This window comes from Amia ocellicauda, chromosome 11, assembly GCF_036373705.1.
Source record: "Amia ocellicauda isolate fAmiCal2 chromosome 11, fAmiCal2.hap1, whole genome shotgun sequence".
In the NCBI taxonomy this organism is placed as follows: domain Eukaryota; kingdom Metazoa; phylum Chordata; class Actinopteri; order Amiiformes; family Amiidae; genus Amia; species Amia ocellicauda.
This window is the reverse complement of record NC_089860.1, coordinates 30,373,668-30,389,308: the sequence shown is the minus strand read 5'-3', so window position 1 is coordinate 30,389,308 and position 15,641 is coordinate 30,373,668. Positions and strand designations below refer to the sequence as shown.

Sequence of the window (15,641 nt, the reverse complement as noted above, 5' to 3'; positions counted from 1 at the left end):
CATTTAGGGTTGATAAAATATAAAGGTATAGCTGTAAGTATTCAAACCCTTCATTTGAAACAGTGTTATTTGGTTATCCATTTCATTTTCAGATACTGTCCATCAAACTAAAGGAACTTTTCACCTGGAGGAAAGCTGTAAAGATTCCAGTCAATACTGACTGAGATTGCCTTACTTTCTGTGAAGGAGTGTATACCTTTGCAAAGATGACACAGACTAGACAAAAGAAGAGTGCTACTGCACCTGGACTCTGTTCGGTGTTTAATACTGGGCAAAGACTGCCTCTTCTTCAACACTTTTTCTTTTGTGAGGGCGTTCTTCTCTTTTTCGTTTTCTCGCTCTTTGTCTTTCTTCTCTTTCTTCTTCTTCTCCATCTTTCAAACACAAAGAGTGAGAAGCCCTGTTCAGAAACAGCATTCCTAACCAGTTGCTCACAGACTCACTGTGCACACCCAGGGAGACCCATTAATGGGATCATGCATCTGGGTGTAAAGGTGGGGTTCGTGAAACAAACTATAGGAAAGGTGTATGTTACGGAATAGGTCTGTAACAAGCACAGTGACAAGGGGATGCTGGGATGAATTCAGTCACTCACCGGTGTGGAGTCCCGGCGTCGGCGCTGGGTGATGTCTGGGGTGCTGGCGGACACTTTCCAGCGATCGGAGCAGCGGTGGTGGTGAGCTCGGTGGCTGTTGCAGGGTGTGAGGGGGCTGGCTGAGGACGAGCGAGGGCACAGGGGCGAGACTGCACAGAAAATAGACACCGCAGGTCAGTAACCCTCAGAGGTCTCCTCACTACCATGGGGATTATTATTAGTAAGTACTTGATTAGCGATTTTTGATAAATCGGATATGTTGATATGCTGTGAATAATGTGTTAATGGGTTGGGAGAGTGAAGCTGTGTAAGTGTGCAAATGTTCATCAGATTGACAAGGTCTGCCTTCTTCAGCTTGTGCTAATAAAATAAAAAGATTCAAACACATAAGTAAAGTTCACAATTCATGATGTAGATAATAAGGGCCCATCAGGAGACAGTACGGCTCATTAAGATGACGACTAATGTGTTCTTTTGAGTTTGTAATTACCTCGCTGTTATTGGGAAATAAAACAGTGGGTAATCTAAATGAGTACCAGGACACTTCCAACCCCGGCTTCTTTCCTGCTGGGGTGCACTGATAATTAGAAGCCATGTGTGAGTGCGTGCGAGTGTGACTGACAGGCGGACTCACGGGCATCCTTGCCGTTCCCCAGCAGTGTGGCGGCACTGCGGCTCCGCGCCAGGAAAGAGAGGGTGGGCGTCATCAGGCGGTCCACAATGCTACTCTCCCAGGGGCTGAGCTGCAGACTGCGGGCTGAGGAGGCACGCGACATTTAGTACCCAGGATCGTTTTGAGATTGGTGCTTTAGTTGTGTTTGTCATACACAGAACCCATGTCACGTAGACATCTTTTGGTGGTGCTGAACCCAGAAATAGAGGACAAAATATGTTTCTTTGTTTATTGAGCAAGGCTAGACTAACTTGTGAATGTTTCAGATGGTTACACTATGTTATTACCCTACAAAGCCCTGTCCCAGAATTTCCCTGCACTTGACCGAAAGTCAAGTGAAATTTGGGGTTTGCTGGTTTCTGTGTGTTTTTTTTTAACAGAGAAGCTAACCTCCAAGAACACCTAGGCCCCTATTGGGAAAACAGATAAGACCACCAGACAGTGAACTCTTTGTTTGCACGTACATGGGAGAACTTAAAAACACAAAAAACATCAATAACACTGAGGTGCTTACGGTGATGGGTCAGTCTGGAGCCTGAAACCAGACAAAGCAAACTGATGTTTCTGACCGGCAATGAGAGCAGTGAAAAAGCTTCAGATATTGAATTCTGTCCATTGCCCAAACAATCCCTACTAAAGGAGCACCTCTGAATGCTGACCATCCCACAATCACATGCAATGCATTTATCAGAAGCATTTACAGAACACCCACTGATTCATTTATTTATTAATGTGCTTTGCGAATGTAACGGGGCATGTTTGTAAGGCAGCACAATAATAATAATAATAATAATAATAATAATAATAATAATAATAATAATAATAAAGATCAAACAATATTCACATACGTAACTTTCCTTTTAATTACGTGGATACTGAGGTAACCACAGTGCAGCAGACAGCCATAATAGGAACAATAGATGAACAATAGATAATGCAACAATTGGACACATTTAGCACTAGTTAAAGTTCAATTCTGTAAAATTCTCGGGACACTGGAGCGTGGCCCCCAAAGCTATTGATAGGCATTCCTGAGTTTGAGAAAAACAGTCCAAAACAATTGGGGGGAAAAAAGCATTAAGATTATTTTAGAAGCCATTAACGTGCTGAACACTAACAGCTTTGCCATACAGAGTAATATCTAATCTCTCAGTTAGGATTGTTTCCTAATGTATGCATTGACTGAATGATAAATAACGAAATAAATACAAATAAGATCTATGTGCTTTTCTGATGGGTTCGGACACAAAGAGGAGAAGGAACCTAATTAAGAAATGGAAATGGAACATTAGAAAAATGGAACATTAGAAACCCATCAGCAGGAATCTGTACCTCCTGACGGGTCGCTTGATTAATAGCTGCTTAACAGACAAATGTCACTCCTGGTGGCACAGATCTACAAGCTGGTCTTTAGGTCTGAAAATCTCCTTAGAAAATACTTTTCTTAAGTCAATACAAGAAGCTCTACTGAGTGAATACTAATTCCCAGAGAAGGACAGTCTTACTGCAGAGCACTGTCTGGGAGCTGCACAATAGATGACAGAGAAGGAGGGGGAGCCTTTAGCTGAAGGGTCACCTTCAAACACGATGCCAGCAGAAGCATGCCGAAGTGCAGAAATATTTTAGTTTTATTCTGCTGTGGAATCAAAAATGGAAAACAGCAGCTGCTTGGCCTACTTATCCAACACAAATTTACCGTTAAACAAGAAAAGGGCTCAATTGTTTTCTCGGATCATCAATTCCATCTTGATACATACATGCATGTACTTTTAAGATGCAACCTTATGGATCCTTCCTGGTTTGTTTGCATAGTATATTTCTGAGAATTATTCTTCAAAACCTTTAGTAGTGCAACACTCTGTTCATACAGATGCAGGTCACCCATGCAGTACACAACCATGTTATTAATTGAGCCTTAGCTACAATACTAACCTTTCCTGTATTGTCTTTGATATGTGGTGTTAATGAGCAGCCCATGGGTATGACTTTATAGTACCCATGAGTATGGATAGGTACGAGATCTGCCCACAAGAATTAACATCAGAAGGGGGGGAATAAAACTCAGTAGGAATTGCATACAGGATTTATGAAATATTCCACACATGCAAAAACTGCTTTTTCTGCACTTCTGACGCCCCATTGCGATCTTTATGGATCCCACAACACGGGGCAGAGGTCTGGCACAGTCAGACAAATGGGGAGGTACCGAATCACCAGCACTCCATCGAAGGCAAGATTATAAAGTGCTGTGATCGATAAAGCTTAATCGGTCCCATTCCCTCAAGAAGGGCAGACCCCATTTGTTTTCTTCCTCAAGCGCTGACCTTGCAAAACACACAAAATCACCGCCCTTAAAACACCAACAATCAGCTGAAGCTTGACCTAGTATACAGCCTTCAGAATATAGGGAGAGCTGTTTCAAGTACTGCAGGAGGCTTTGCTGTACAGGAAAGCCACTAGCAATTAAACTGGAGTCTTAAGAGGCCCTGTGAGGTAAAGGCACCTGTTTGTTTAAATCAATGGGAAGTCCTGGTTAGTTATATTGCACATGCGCCTAACAAGAGCCAGTTTTCCAGAGGGCATTTTTCTGGCTAGCTGCGCTGTGTTTTATTTTAGACTGGAAATATTGTGATATGTTTTAGAGGTTGCTAACCTGGTTACCAAGCAACATGGTGGAAAACCTATGCCCTAAATACGGTACCGCACTTGCTGGCTAGATGTGGGCAACCTCTCACTCCTCTGATGCAGATTTTTACTGCAGTGGAGGGAAGGCTAGCTGTTACAGCAACTCCAGAAGTCTGGCAAAGCCTTCATTTTGTTATTATGCGCTAAAATTAAACTTTTTTATTTTTTGCAGGGTCAGAGATTTAAATAACCGAGTTAAACATGCAAATAAATCATACAAAAGGTAATAAGTATTTAATGATTATATTTTTTAACCTGCCAACCACACTACAGCGGGTAAATTTTCAAGCTTGCTCTTACTGTTGGCACCAATGTAAGCCAGTGAAGATGAGTTGTCTTAGTTTTTTCTCTCTTTCCCCCACCACGATGGCACACTTGCATTACCGCAGTGAGACAAACACCGACGCCACAAATTCACGATGCAGACTCGGGGAGGGAAAACGGAAAAATAAACAGAAAATGTGCAGGGAAAGGATTAAAATATAATTTCAATTATAAAGGATTATGTGGGGAAAAAATAAATATATGTCACAATGCAAGGGGGATCTGAAGACGAACTGGGAAAGGTAAAAACAATATAAAAAAATGAAGTGAGATTATCCACGAGCCCAGGCAGGCGAAAATAATAATAAAATAAAGGCTGGAGGGGTTTGGAAAGTCTGGTGACACTGACATGAGCAGGAGGGTCCAGGCAAGTTTCTTACTTCTGTTCGGAGAATTCCACAAGGTGGCAGAGGACTTGGACAGCCTCTTGTTTATAACGGAATCCACATGTTTAGGAAGGTTGACTGCTGACACCGAACATCTGCCTGTACCTGAGAAAACGTATAAACAACACTGTTCACAACGCAGGCCTGGACTCCACCAGAGAAGGATAAGTCCTGCCCTCTCGGAAAAACAGAAAGGTTATCTAAAAAAAGGAAGAAGGCCTGAACCCATTTAAACCCTTGCAAGCGTGCAGCAACATTTTATTTTTCCTTCTTCCATTTTCTGCGCATGGTTTTTACAACGCACCTTTCTTGAATGATGGTTGACTCGGTGCTGAAGAGGTTGCTGCCGACCTGACGCAGATTCCAGCTTATTAGCAATTATAATAAAGAACCCCCTCATCAACACCACCACCAAATAATGAAAACAACAAAATTAAAAATCAAAACGTCAGGCTTTTCTCAGCCTGTAATATAATCAATGTAGGTCCAAACAGTCTGCTTAATTTAAATATTTCATATTTTTAACACCATCCAGTAAGGAAAAAGAAAACCCCAAAATTCACCAACATTAGTAGAAACTATCTACAGCCAAGACAAAGAAAGAAATAAGATTTTTCATGGTTAAAAAGAAAATCTGCAGAACTAGAATAAGTCTCAGCCACTCAGCATTACATGAGCCATCAGAAGGGAAAATGTTCCTCATGAGTCTCAATGGGAGGCATTTTCTCATCACTGAACAAAAAAATGTCTATCAAGCAGTTCTCCAAAATGCCTCCACACAGGCATGCAAAAAATCACACTTGCACAGTTCCTCTGTCAAAACTATCCTCATGTTTCTACTCCCCTCCACCCAAGAAAAATGCACTGTTTGTGTTGAAGTCAAATTGCACTTTAACTCTTCCTATATTAGGAACACAGATATTATAATCAGTTCTCGAAGTGTTTCAGTACATCTGTCATAACACCCTGGAAGCAGGAATGTTTCTGACAGATAACTCTGTAATATAAAACCAGCCAAAGGAGACGGACTTTAAAACCTGTTAACACTGAAGATATACTGACATCCTGTGGCCTACTGCTGCAATAGGCCAGACTCACATTCGAACCCTTCGAGGCCCCTTTCTCAAGAACAATGATAGAAAAGACAAACACCTACTCTTTTAAATGAATATTATGGTATTTAATATTAGGGAATTGAGTAGGTCCAGGAAACAATGAGAGCTTTACTGGAAGACAATACTGCCATAAAACCTGCCCTGTGGACTGAATTTAACTTTTTAGGGAGGCATATGTAACATAAACCACAGACTGGAAAAATACCAAACTGATTTTGTTTAAGCAAAAAACAAATGTGGTTGGGTGTTTGGTTTTCTGGTTCAGAGATGTCTAGGATACACCAGGGGGGGTTTCCCATGATCCTATGCTCCCTTCCCACTTCCAAGGTCTCAGCATGTCTAGCCAGTCAACACCCAACATTCTTAGACATGGGAAAAGAAAGCACCATCATACAGGGAAAGCTGTCAATACATTAACTTTAGTACATTAACTCTCAGTCCTTTTTTATTCAGTACTATTGAAATGAAGACAAAGTTCTAGCCTTCTCTTAATTACTCCATTGGTACAAGGCATTGTCCCTATTATATAGCTGAGAAACAACAGAAGGGAAATTAAATCTCTCCTGTTTTACTTGGGATAGAGCCATTGGTATATAATTACCTTCTTTTCTCAGTATATTCATAGTGACCTTTGTTTTTCCTGGGCATGACACTGACACCAATAAAACAGTTAAATGCAATACTACTTTCTCACAGGATCAAAGCTCAGACTTTTAGCAGCCTTGAGGGTAAGGCTGCTTCTGAGACCTCAGCCTGGGTAGATAACCCCTAACCCCATTAAAATCCTCTCACTGTCAGCTCCAGGTTTAGAAAGGTATCTTATATAGAAACAAAATCCCCACACCTCTTTGTTAATTTTATACAAAGGACACGCAATAACTTCTACTTTCTCTTTTCTGCTGAACAGGAGTTTCAGCCTACTTTACAATGAATATTGTTCTGATATGCAAGTGGTTCAATTAACGGCTAATTATAAAGCCGCTAAGGCACTTGGAAAAAGCTTTACAATGTAAACAAGCATGTTAAAAAAATACTACAACTCTACAATTGCAAATGTTATTCTTCATACTGAAAGTACAAAAAGCACACTGCACTGAGAATATGAATATCCACTGAAGAGCAAAGGTTTGAAATGAACTCCGTAGAATGATTTTGTTATAAATCAAAAGGGTTCATTTAAGTATCCCCACCTGCCACCAGTACACCAAAGCCAACCATAGCAACACCACCCAAAGACAAAATAATGATTTCAGAAGCAGTTTCGAGAAAAATCATATACCATAACTGAAGAATTTGGTATTTGTTCTGGAGATTACACAGTGAAGGCAGGATGCAAGTACCACAGAACAGAAACATTAAAATAAAAACTGAGCCCACCCAGTCTGAAACATGAGGGAAAGAAACAATATATGCATTTAATATAGAAATACTGTATATAGCTTTTATAATCCATGTTTCAATAATATCACATTTTATATTGTTTTCATACCCTATGACTCTGTATGATCCACAAAACCATATAAACAAATATGAGTGAAAGTTGGTGTACTCCACATTGGCAGAAGGATTTATTTTAAGATTTACAATGCCAGCTGACAACCTATACACTTGTCCTAGCTTAATGATATGTTACTTCTCCATCTTTAAACAGATACCACATTGATTTTTAAAGCTTTCTGCTGCACAACTAAATTTGCAGTGAGACTGTGCTGATTTTGCCTACAGGCCTACATCCCTGATTGGGGCACTCACCTTCTCTCTGTGAATTCTGGCTGAGGCCTCCTGCCCAGGACCATCTCTGTTTGCGGATTTCTGCCCATGTCTTCTTCGCTGATCTCTGGATGGCAGCTTCATATCTCTCCTGAATGCCACAAAAACAACGGCACTCAGCACGGGCCAAAAAAGCAAGGGAAACCACTCTAAGCTGGAATGTGGCACATTACATCAGCTATATGTAATATAAGCCCTGAGACAGACTAATTTCTGTCATTTAAAGGTATTCTCTCAGTGACTAACCTATCCGACCTATTTGTCCTTTCAATCAATCTCTAATAGTTTACTATGCATTGTTTTCACTACTACTGTAATGATTTCACAAGACTACTGTATACCAGAATTAAGTCTTTTTTTAAAACATACATGAATTGGATCATACACTCCCTGTTGCTACCATTAGAGTCTATTATATTCTAATCCTTTGTCCACGAGGACTAATTCAACATGATTCACAAGCTCGTAATAATTTTACAATTCATCTACTATTACAATATCCGTCTAACACCAGGGGAAATCCCTCCAACTAGGCCCTGACTAAACAAAAAGCTGACCAGAATGAAACACACTGCTGGTGGAAGTGACAGTTCCTGAGGAAATTAAGTGGCAGCAAAAAGGAAGCCAAACCTTTCCTAAAATGGACCCCGCCGCAACTACCAATTCACACCTCGAATTCCCAGGGCATGCCAAGAGGCAAAGCTAGGACACAATTCTCTATGCACATGTGCATGGAATATGTGTCAACAGGCAAATTATTCGAGTATGCCAAGTGTCTTCCAGTGAGCCTTTCCTTCAAGGACTGAGTCACAGAGAATAAAGGAGCCATTGAAAGATGTTTTAATTCCTATGCTAAAACCTATGACAAGATGCATGCGTTTTTTTTGTTTTTTTTTTAATCTATCTATAAAGTAAGCTACAATGATTATAATTGCTTTTGGGTCCAATTTGTTTACTATCCTTGCGGTTGCCTAGGTAAGCAACTTGAAACATTGAGAAATTATTTATAGAGGCAGTGTAGTGAAGTTTAATGATGAAACCAGAATGAGGCTGTCGGTCTGAGTGGTGAGTCTGGATGTACAGGTCCTGACCCATAGAGGTCGTCTCAATTCATCTCTTACTGCCCTACTTCCATCCTGCTGTGAAATCTGACACACACAGGGGAAATGCCCAAGGCCCAGGCCTTCGGATCTATTCGCAGAGACAGCAGACACGAATGGAAAACCTGTTTGCAGAAGAGGAGGTCTCATTTAATACGGGTCCAGTGTTGTATTTATTTTTTATTGCATCACCTTGCATTGCTTGGGCTTGTAACAATAATTTTAAACGGTTGTAAAATTGAGTAAGAGGCCAATGAATATCAGGGCCATGCTTCACTCTGGTGTTTTAAATGGCTGTCAGTCGGTTAAAAGAATACCAATCGTTCCTCCCTCCTGTTCTCCTCTCCCCACCTTGTTTTTCTCCAGCTTGATCCGCTGTCTCTCCTCCAGCGCAGCTCTTCGCTTTTCTGCCTTGAGTCTCTGCTCTTCCAGCTTCTTTCTGCGATCCTCTAGCTGCTTCTCACGCAGTTGTCTGGCTTTCTCCTCCTTCTCCAGCCATTGTGTCTTCTTGGCAGCTGGAGAAACACCAGAGCAATTATACTGTGTGCTTTGTGTTTGCTTTCTTGGATTTGTTTGTTTTTTGGAAAGGGGGAGCTCTAACTTGCACCTCCAGGACTACAACTACCACAATGCTCTGCTGCGAGTCAGAATTTTGGCAAGACAGCACATACCATTGTGGTGACACCAAAATGTTCTGCTTAACCCCTTGCCTTTATACGTTAAACTCTTCTGACAAACAACACGGGAACACTTAAATAACATTCTGCATTTGCCAGTGATAACTTGCCATGATGGAGAATTCCACCGACGATGCTATCTTCAGTGAGAAATAAACTACTGAAGTAAATAAATTATTGAAGTATGCAACACAAAACAGACTACACCAAACCCATGCCAACCACAAAGAAACACACAAATTACTATAGAAAAACAAATGCTTATCTATGAAAATGAGTTTCCCTAATTATACTTCAGTATTTAAATGCATAGAAAGTAATGAGGAAAATAAAAATGGTTGCAGCAGTCTAAAGCAGATGGTAGTGTGGGAAGCATATTTGCACTAGACAACAGGATTGTTCTCCAAGAGACTTAATTGCTTGCACATCTTAGTTGTTAGTGGCGTAGAACATAATACAAAATTAAATATATCTATTTTTTTTTTGTACAAACTCAAAGTGTGTTTAGCATCATCTATGCCTTTGATGCTGTAACAGGCCCCCTGTGTGCTGAGACACTGTGTCTCACAGGCTAATTTCCTGTTTCCATTGCGTTTACTCCTCTCCTTATACCCACAATGCACTGTCAGACTGCTATTGATGCTGTGCTATCAGATGGAGGCCAGATGTTACACACTTCAAGGGAAAGCAGTAAGAAAACATTATAAAACTGAGGTCAAGAAATGCATATTTGTACTGTACTTTTTCCCTTCTTGAAGAGTCACCAAGAACAGGCAGAAATTAATACTTGTTAAGGATGTGGTGTAATCCTGAGCTGTAAAGTTTAATACCAACTCTCACTTTCCAGCTTGATACAAACCTGCTCAAGTAATTCCTCATGGTCTGCATCTTGTTTTTATTGGGAGACAAACTCTAAGCAAACAATCACTAGAAATATATCTGAAATATTCTTGACATTTTCAGGTTTTCATTTCTTCTGCGTGTAAACAGATTTAAACAGCCTGGGACATCAAACACATCCTCTATCTACAATAAGGTTTATTAAGACAATGTCCTATTTCCTCGAAGTGTAAAATCCATCTGTGTTTAACATACATAATTCTATGTACTAAAAAAACACTTGAAACTGTTGTAAGACATCTACAGCTGTTATACATTTAATGTCTGATCTATACAAGCAATGAAAAATATAAATACAATAATCATATCCTTAAAAATTATTTTCTTTTAAACACTCAATGTATCTTTCATGTCACTTGGAAGCAGCCTAAAGGCATTTCCCTGTGGTATAAATATGTCAGCAGCCTGCTTCAAGTGTGCCTAGCTGAGGAGAAAGAACGGTGTAAGGACTGTCATTTTCTCTCACCTTCCCGTGTTAGTGAAAAACGAATATATATAAATAATATCCCATTCCTCTTATGGGGAAAAAAGAACAAACTTACATTGCACTAAGAAGCATTATAATATATTTAAGCTAATGCTTCTGGACAGATCATTTTAATGTTCTAATTCTATCAGCATTCTCAACATTACAAAAAGGCAGTCACTTGGTTCCACAGTGTTTTGTTACATCTTCTAAGCAGCTCAAAAAAATATATAATGGGACAATATTACTATGTCAGTTATTCAGAGTGAATATTTCAAGGCTTTCCAATTTAATATGAAGCGTGCATTTTGTTTTCCTCAGTCACGGAATAAATCCCTGAACCAAAATGTGGTCTATTGAAATGCCTCTGATCGGCTTTGCTGGCGTGTTCTCTCACAGGCAGCAGTAACCTGATACAATTCAATGTAATGTAGTACTGGTACTCATGTGTAGCACGGCAGATAAAAGCCCTGGTAAGAGTGCAGGTTGAGTCCTGCAGTCTGGACATCAGTGGCTCGGATCTGAGCGATGTCATTAGCCAGCTGTGACTAGGATTCCCAGTGGTCTGGGGCACACATGGCCAGTTAATGTTGGGGCTGGCCCGAGTCTGCCCAACGTTAACCACTGCGGTTTGCTGGGAGCCTCCGAATTGAAACTGTTAACATTAAGAATTGCATTAGTCCTGCAAACGACGCCTTCCGGGGTAAGAACAAGCAGCTGGCCTTGAAATTTCCCCTTCATTAGCACAGAAAGTGTCACAGAAACGAGCAGAGCCCACTAGAGAATAGAGATCCCAAATTGGGGGATTGGATTGGGATTAGGAAAATTAAACTGAGAAAAAAATGGAAAACCAAAAAAATACATGCGAGTGTATGATACCAGCCAACAGCTCCATCTTAGAGAGACCTACTACTGAGAAAGTAACCATTTAAAGCAGACTTGCTGTTCAGCCACAGCTAGAAAAATAAATGATGAATGTTGCATGGCAGTCAAAGTCAGGAGCCCAGACTAATTAAATAAGTAATTGCATCTAATCTGTCAGAGCCACTATTCTAGTGTAGCCTAATGACTCTAGATTTTCCACGGGGGCAGTAACGATCTATGGGTGGTTCCCCTGCAAGCCGTCTCCTAATTTCTTTCTGGTCCTAATTTGATTCGATTCCCACTTGAGGCTTGAAGGAAGAGTAGTCTGTGCTGCATAGGAACTGAAATGGGACGAAATCAGGGTGTGGGAGACAACCTGCCGTCTATCAACTGAATGTCTGAATCAGCGTCTAGCGCTCTCTCTCTTGGCTCTCATTCATTCATACACACACACAGGCAGACATTTATTCCCCCATTGAGCTAACCTGATATCCAACAACAACTTCTCCTATTGTCTCAGTAGCTCAATAATGAGTAAAAACAAGCTCTAATTTCATGTGTACTTGTAGACGTGTGCTAGTCACACCGAATTCTCCCAGCATTCACAGACAGACCCCTGTTTTTTGAATGCCAAGTTGAGCACACAGCTCAAAAATAAGAGGGTTGTGGACTTGAAACAGGAATGCAGGTCCAAGTTGACGGTTCTGTCAGGGTCCAAAGTGCACAATGCAGTGTTGTGTCTGCAGGAAGTGTTATGGGGGGCTACAGTAGTGTTGGAAATTGGGTTTAATTTGTGCCATGCAACACAAGAGGAGCAGCTCTCCCACGATTGAGAAAAATAGTGGGCTTGATGCAGCTCACCTCTGCAGATGGCCTCGCAACAGCATGTGGATTTTAACAGGCCATTAAATAGTCATGAACTGTGTCCTGAGGAGTCCCATGCCTCGTCAAATATTTATAGTCCTCTGAAGAATGCCAAAGGAGGGCAACTCAGTCTAGATACGGAGCCCAAAATTAGCACTGCCACTGCCAGGCCCTTGTATTTCATTGAAATACAGCCTCGTGCAGACGGATCTAAAACTGTGTAAGTAATTAGATCCAATTGGGGATTGTTGTTTTCCAGTGATAACCAAAGAAGCTCTTTTCTTCTACTTGCATGCTCCTTGCACACCAGGACAAGTAGTGTGGACCTCAGAGCTCTCAACATGATGAGGTCACACGAGATCTTTTAAGGATTTATGCTTCGGAATGCAGATAACTGCAGTGTCATTTTAAAGAGGCAACTAATAAACTATTACTACAGTTGTCTGTTTCACTGACTTGTAAAAGGTGTGATTTTGTTTTTTCTCCTTAAAAGGGAGATGGGGATGGACTGATATATTTTCAGGAAGATACTGAATAACTTTATTTACTTTATCCAAGTATTTAAGTATTTATTAGAGGATTAAAAACATAAGCCTCTTTCCTCATCTTGTACTCGCCAGAAAAGAAACAAGACCCCTTCCATATACAGCGTTGAATAATACCCGTACTTCTGAAACACTGTTATTGTGTTTGAAATACAATACAGCTTGTGGCCAATCTGTGCGAGGGACCACAGCTCCCGGGGGGCTTAATCACAAGTCGTCCACATGTAGCGGGTCGATCCTCATATCAAACGTGACGGCCTTCGCACTGCCAGGGCCTGTGTGCAGTTAATAAACTTTGTGTCTCTCACCCTCTCGGTGAGGGACTCCACGCTGCACACAGAGAGACAGTCTAATGCCTGTGTCCCAGGAGTAAATATGACCCCCTTAGTCTGAACAGTCGGTATGTAATATTCCTTAAGTGCAGTGTACTAAAGGGACTAAAAGCAAGCTTATCTCCATCTGCTCGGCAATGAAAGGCTTTTCTCTTAGACCAATACGCAACTAATTGCAGTATTTTTCCCTCGCCTCGGATCGTGGCGGTGCTACAGAATTTATTTATTTCCTAAAATTCGCCAAATAGTGGTTTGATCGAGGGCAATCTGGAGATTCTCTGGGCATTGGTTTGCACATGTTGTTTTTACATTTTTTGTTTTTCTGACAACTGAAAACAGGACAGCTGTACTATATCTATACAATGTCTACATTTAGCACTCTGAATAATAACTGTCACTATATTTTAACAAAAAGAAAGACAAAAGCAGAAAGAAATGTATATATTCAGTAGTCCAGAAGTTCGACTCTAAATTCGAAATCCCATTATCACCACAGAGTACAAATAATTTAAAGTAAGTTGGTTACTTTAGGAAAATACCGCCGAGGTTGTTCCAGTTGTGTTCTAGACAGGCAGAAAAGGGGACAGTGCACCCGGGACTGGTTCCCTTATCACAGGAGAAAAGAAAGGCGGAGATATGAAAGGTATGCATGCAAGCTATGTGATGAACAGGATAAATCACAATTCTCTTCCTACAAAAGATTCTCTCCATTTGACGACAAGGCACATGCCTATTCCAAGACCCGCTCATCCTCCGACATCAAGTGCAGTGCATCATTGATTTATCTGGCCTTGCGCTGCTGGGAAATTGGCTGGGTTTAAATTACACCAGTAAGTTGGCCGCCATTCTACCAATTCAGCATCGTACCCTTCAGGATTTGTGATCACAGATGAGTCTATTCTGCACTTCGATGTTCGCAAATGCCACCTTCAGATGTATGAGGCCCTTACACCATTAACTCAGTGGCTTATTATAAGATGCTCAAAGCATTAAAAGCAGGCTTTGGTGATGATTCCATTGATTCAATGCAGTTTTTACTCTTGATATATTAACAGCTAACATTTAGTTTTGTTTTTATATTAGATAAAAGCTAGTTAGGAATTGCAAATTAACTACATATTATATAACTAACAGTGCTGACCTGAGACTGACTGTTCTATGTTCGCCCACATAAAGCTGGGGGAAGCTCTGAGTAACTGCAGGAGCTACAACCCCTCAGTAGCCTACAGTGAAAATAAAGGTAATATAATAGCTCTACAAAGTAGTTGTTTTTCTTTAGGAAATGCATAGACAAAAACCTTTAAACAAAGCATTCTACAGCTAAGTCTGCCTTACTACATGAATAATACACATACAGGACATCAAAGTGTTTTTAAATTTAGTGGCAGAAAACAATTTGCAGTGAAAAAGTGTTACTGTGTGTTACATTCGAATGTAACATTCGAAGGAATTAAAAACAAAAAGTGTCTGCCTGGGATCTCTCTCTTTCTATTTTAACCATTCCCTGACCCTAAAACCTGGGTATCACGGCAATAACCAGTATAGTCCAGCATTGTTAGAGAACCTGCTTAACCTCCTATCTTAAATCTTAAATCCTGTGTCTGGACTAGAGGGATTGAATTGTGATTTAGCCTGTGACACCACCTACCTTCTGACAGAATATCTGAACACTACTGGCTAGATACAAGATGAGTTGGAGAAATCTCCCTAAACAGCAACTGAAAGAAGACTGTAAAGTTAATGAAATGGGGGAGAGAAAAAGAGTGACCAGAAACGTCCCACAAAAACAAAAACAAAAAACACGACAAAAAAGGAGAACTGCACAATCACATTACTAGAAATGAAGAAAAAACTAAAAAAACAACCACCACCACTGATGCTAACCATACTGGAACACAGAGGATGACGGCTTACCTTTCGTCATGCTACGTTGCTCTGAGGAATCAATAAAAAAAAAGGAAAGTTGCTGTCATTTGTGCAAAACAGGACTTTCTGTGCCCAATACCCTCGACATAATAAACAAGTTGCGCAAGACAAAACAAAAAACTAAAAAAAAGTGCCTCTTATCATTTGGTTATACAAGTGGAATGAAACCGGTTCTATGCTGGTGATTAACAATGAATGCAAAACAATCACCTTCAGGGGTGCTTAACAAAATGCATATTGAGTTCTCCGGGATAAAGAAATAAATAAAAACGAAATATATATTTATTATTTCACAATGTAAAACAACCATCAAACACTACAAAAGCCATCTACATCCATTAGAGGCACAGTAATCTAAAAGCAGGTAGAGTGACATCACTAAGGATACGTTTCAGAATCATGAAAGGGAATAATTCACT

General features: G+C 40.5%; 1 protein-coding gene across 5 annotated transcripts in view; it reads right to left on the bottom strand.

Annotated features, from left to right (window-relative positions):
• LOC136763404 (MAP7 domain-containing protein 1) overlaps nt 1–15,641 on the bottom strand; it is a 56,629-nt gene that overhangs the window by 11,199 nt on the left and 29,789 nt on the right. For 2 of the 5 annotated variants that reach the window (XM_066717388.1, XM_066717390.1), the window contains exons 4-10: nt 15,211–15,231; nt 9,000–9,163; nt 7,531–7,639; nt 4,658–4,768; nt 1,230–1,352; nt 596–744; nt 244–374 (exon numbers count right to left, since the gene is read on the bottom strand). In XM_066717388.1, the coding sequence (XP_066573485.1) occupies nt 244–374; nt 596–744; nt 1,230–1,352; nt 4,658–4,768; nt 7,531–7,639; nt 9,000–9,163; nt 15,211–15,231 (808 nt within the window). The remainder of the gene's footprint in view (nt 1–243; nt 375–595; nt 745–1,229; nt 1,353–4,657; nt 4,769–7,530; nt 7,640–8,999; nt 9,164–15,210; nt 15,232–15,641) is intronic. The other 3 variants (XM_066717389.1, XM_066717391.1, XM_066717392.1) reach the window with 3 other exon arrangements.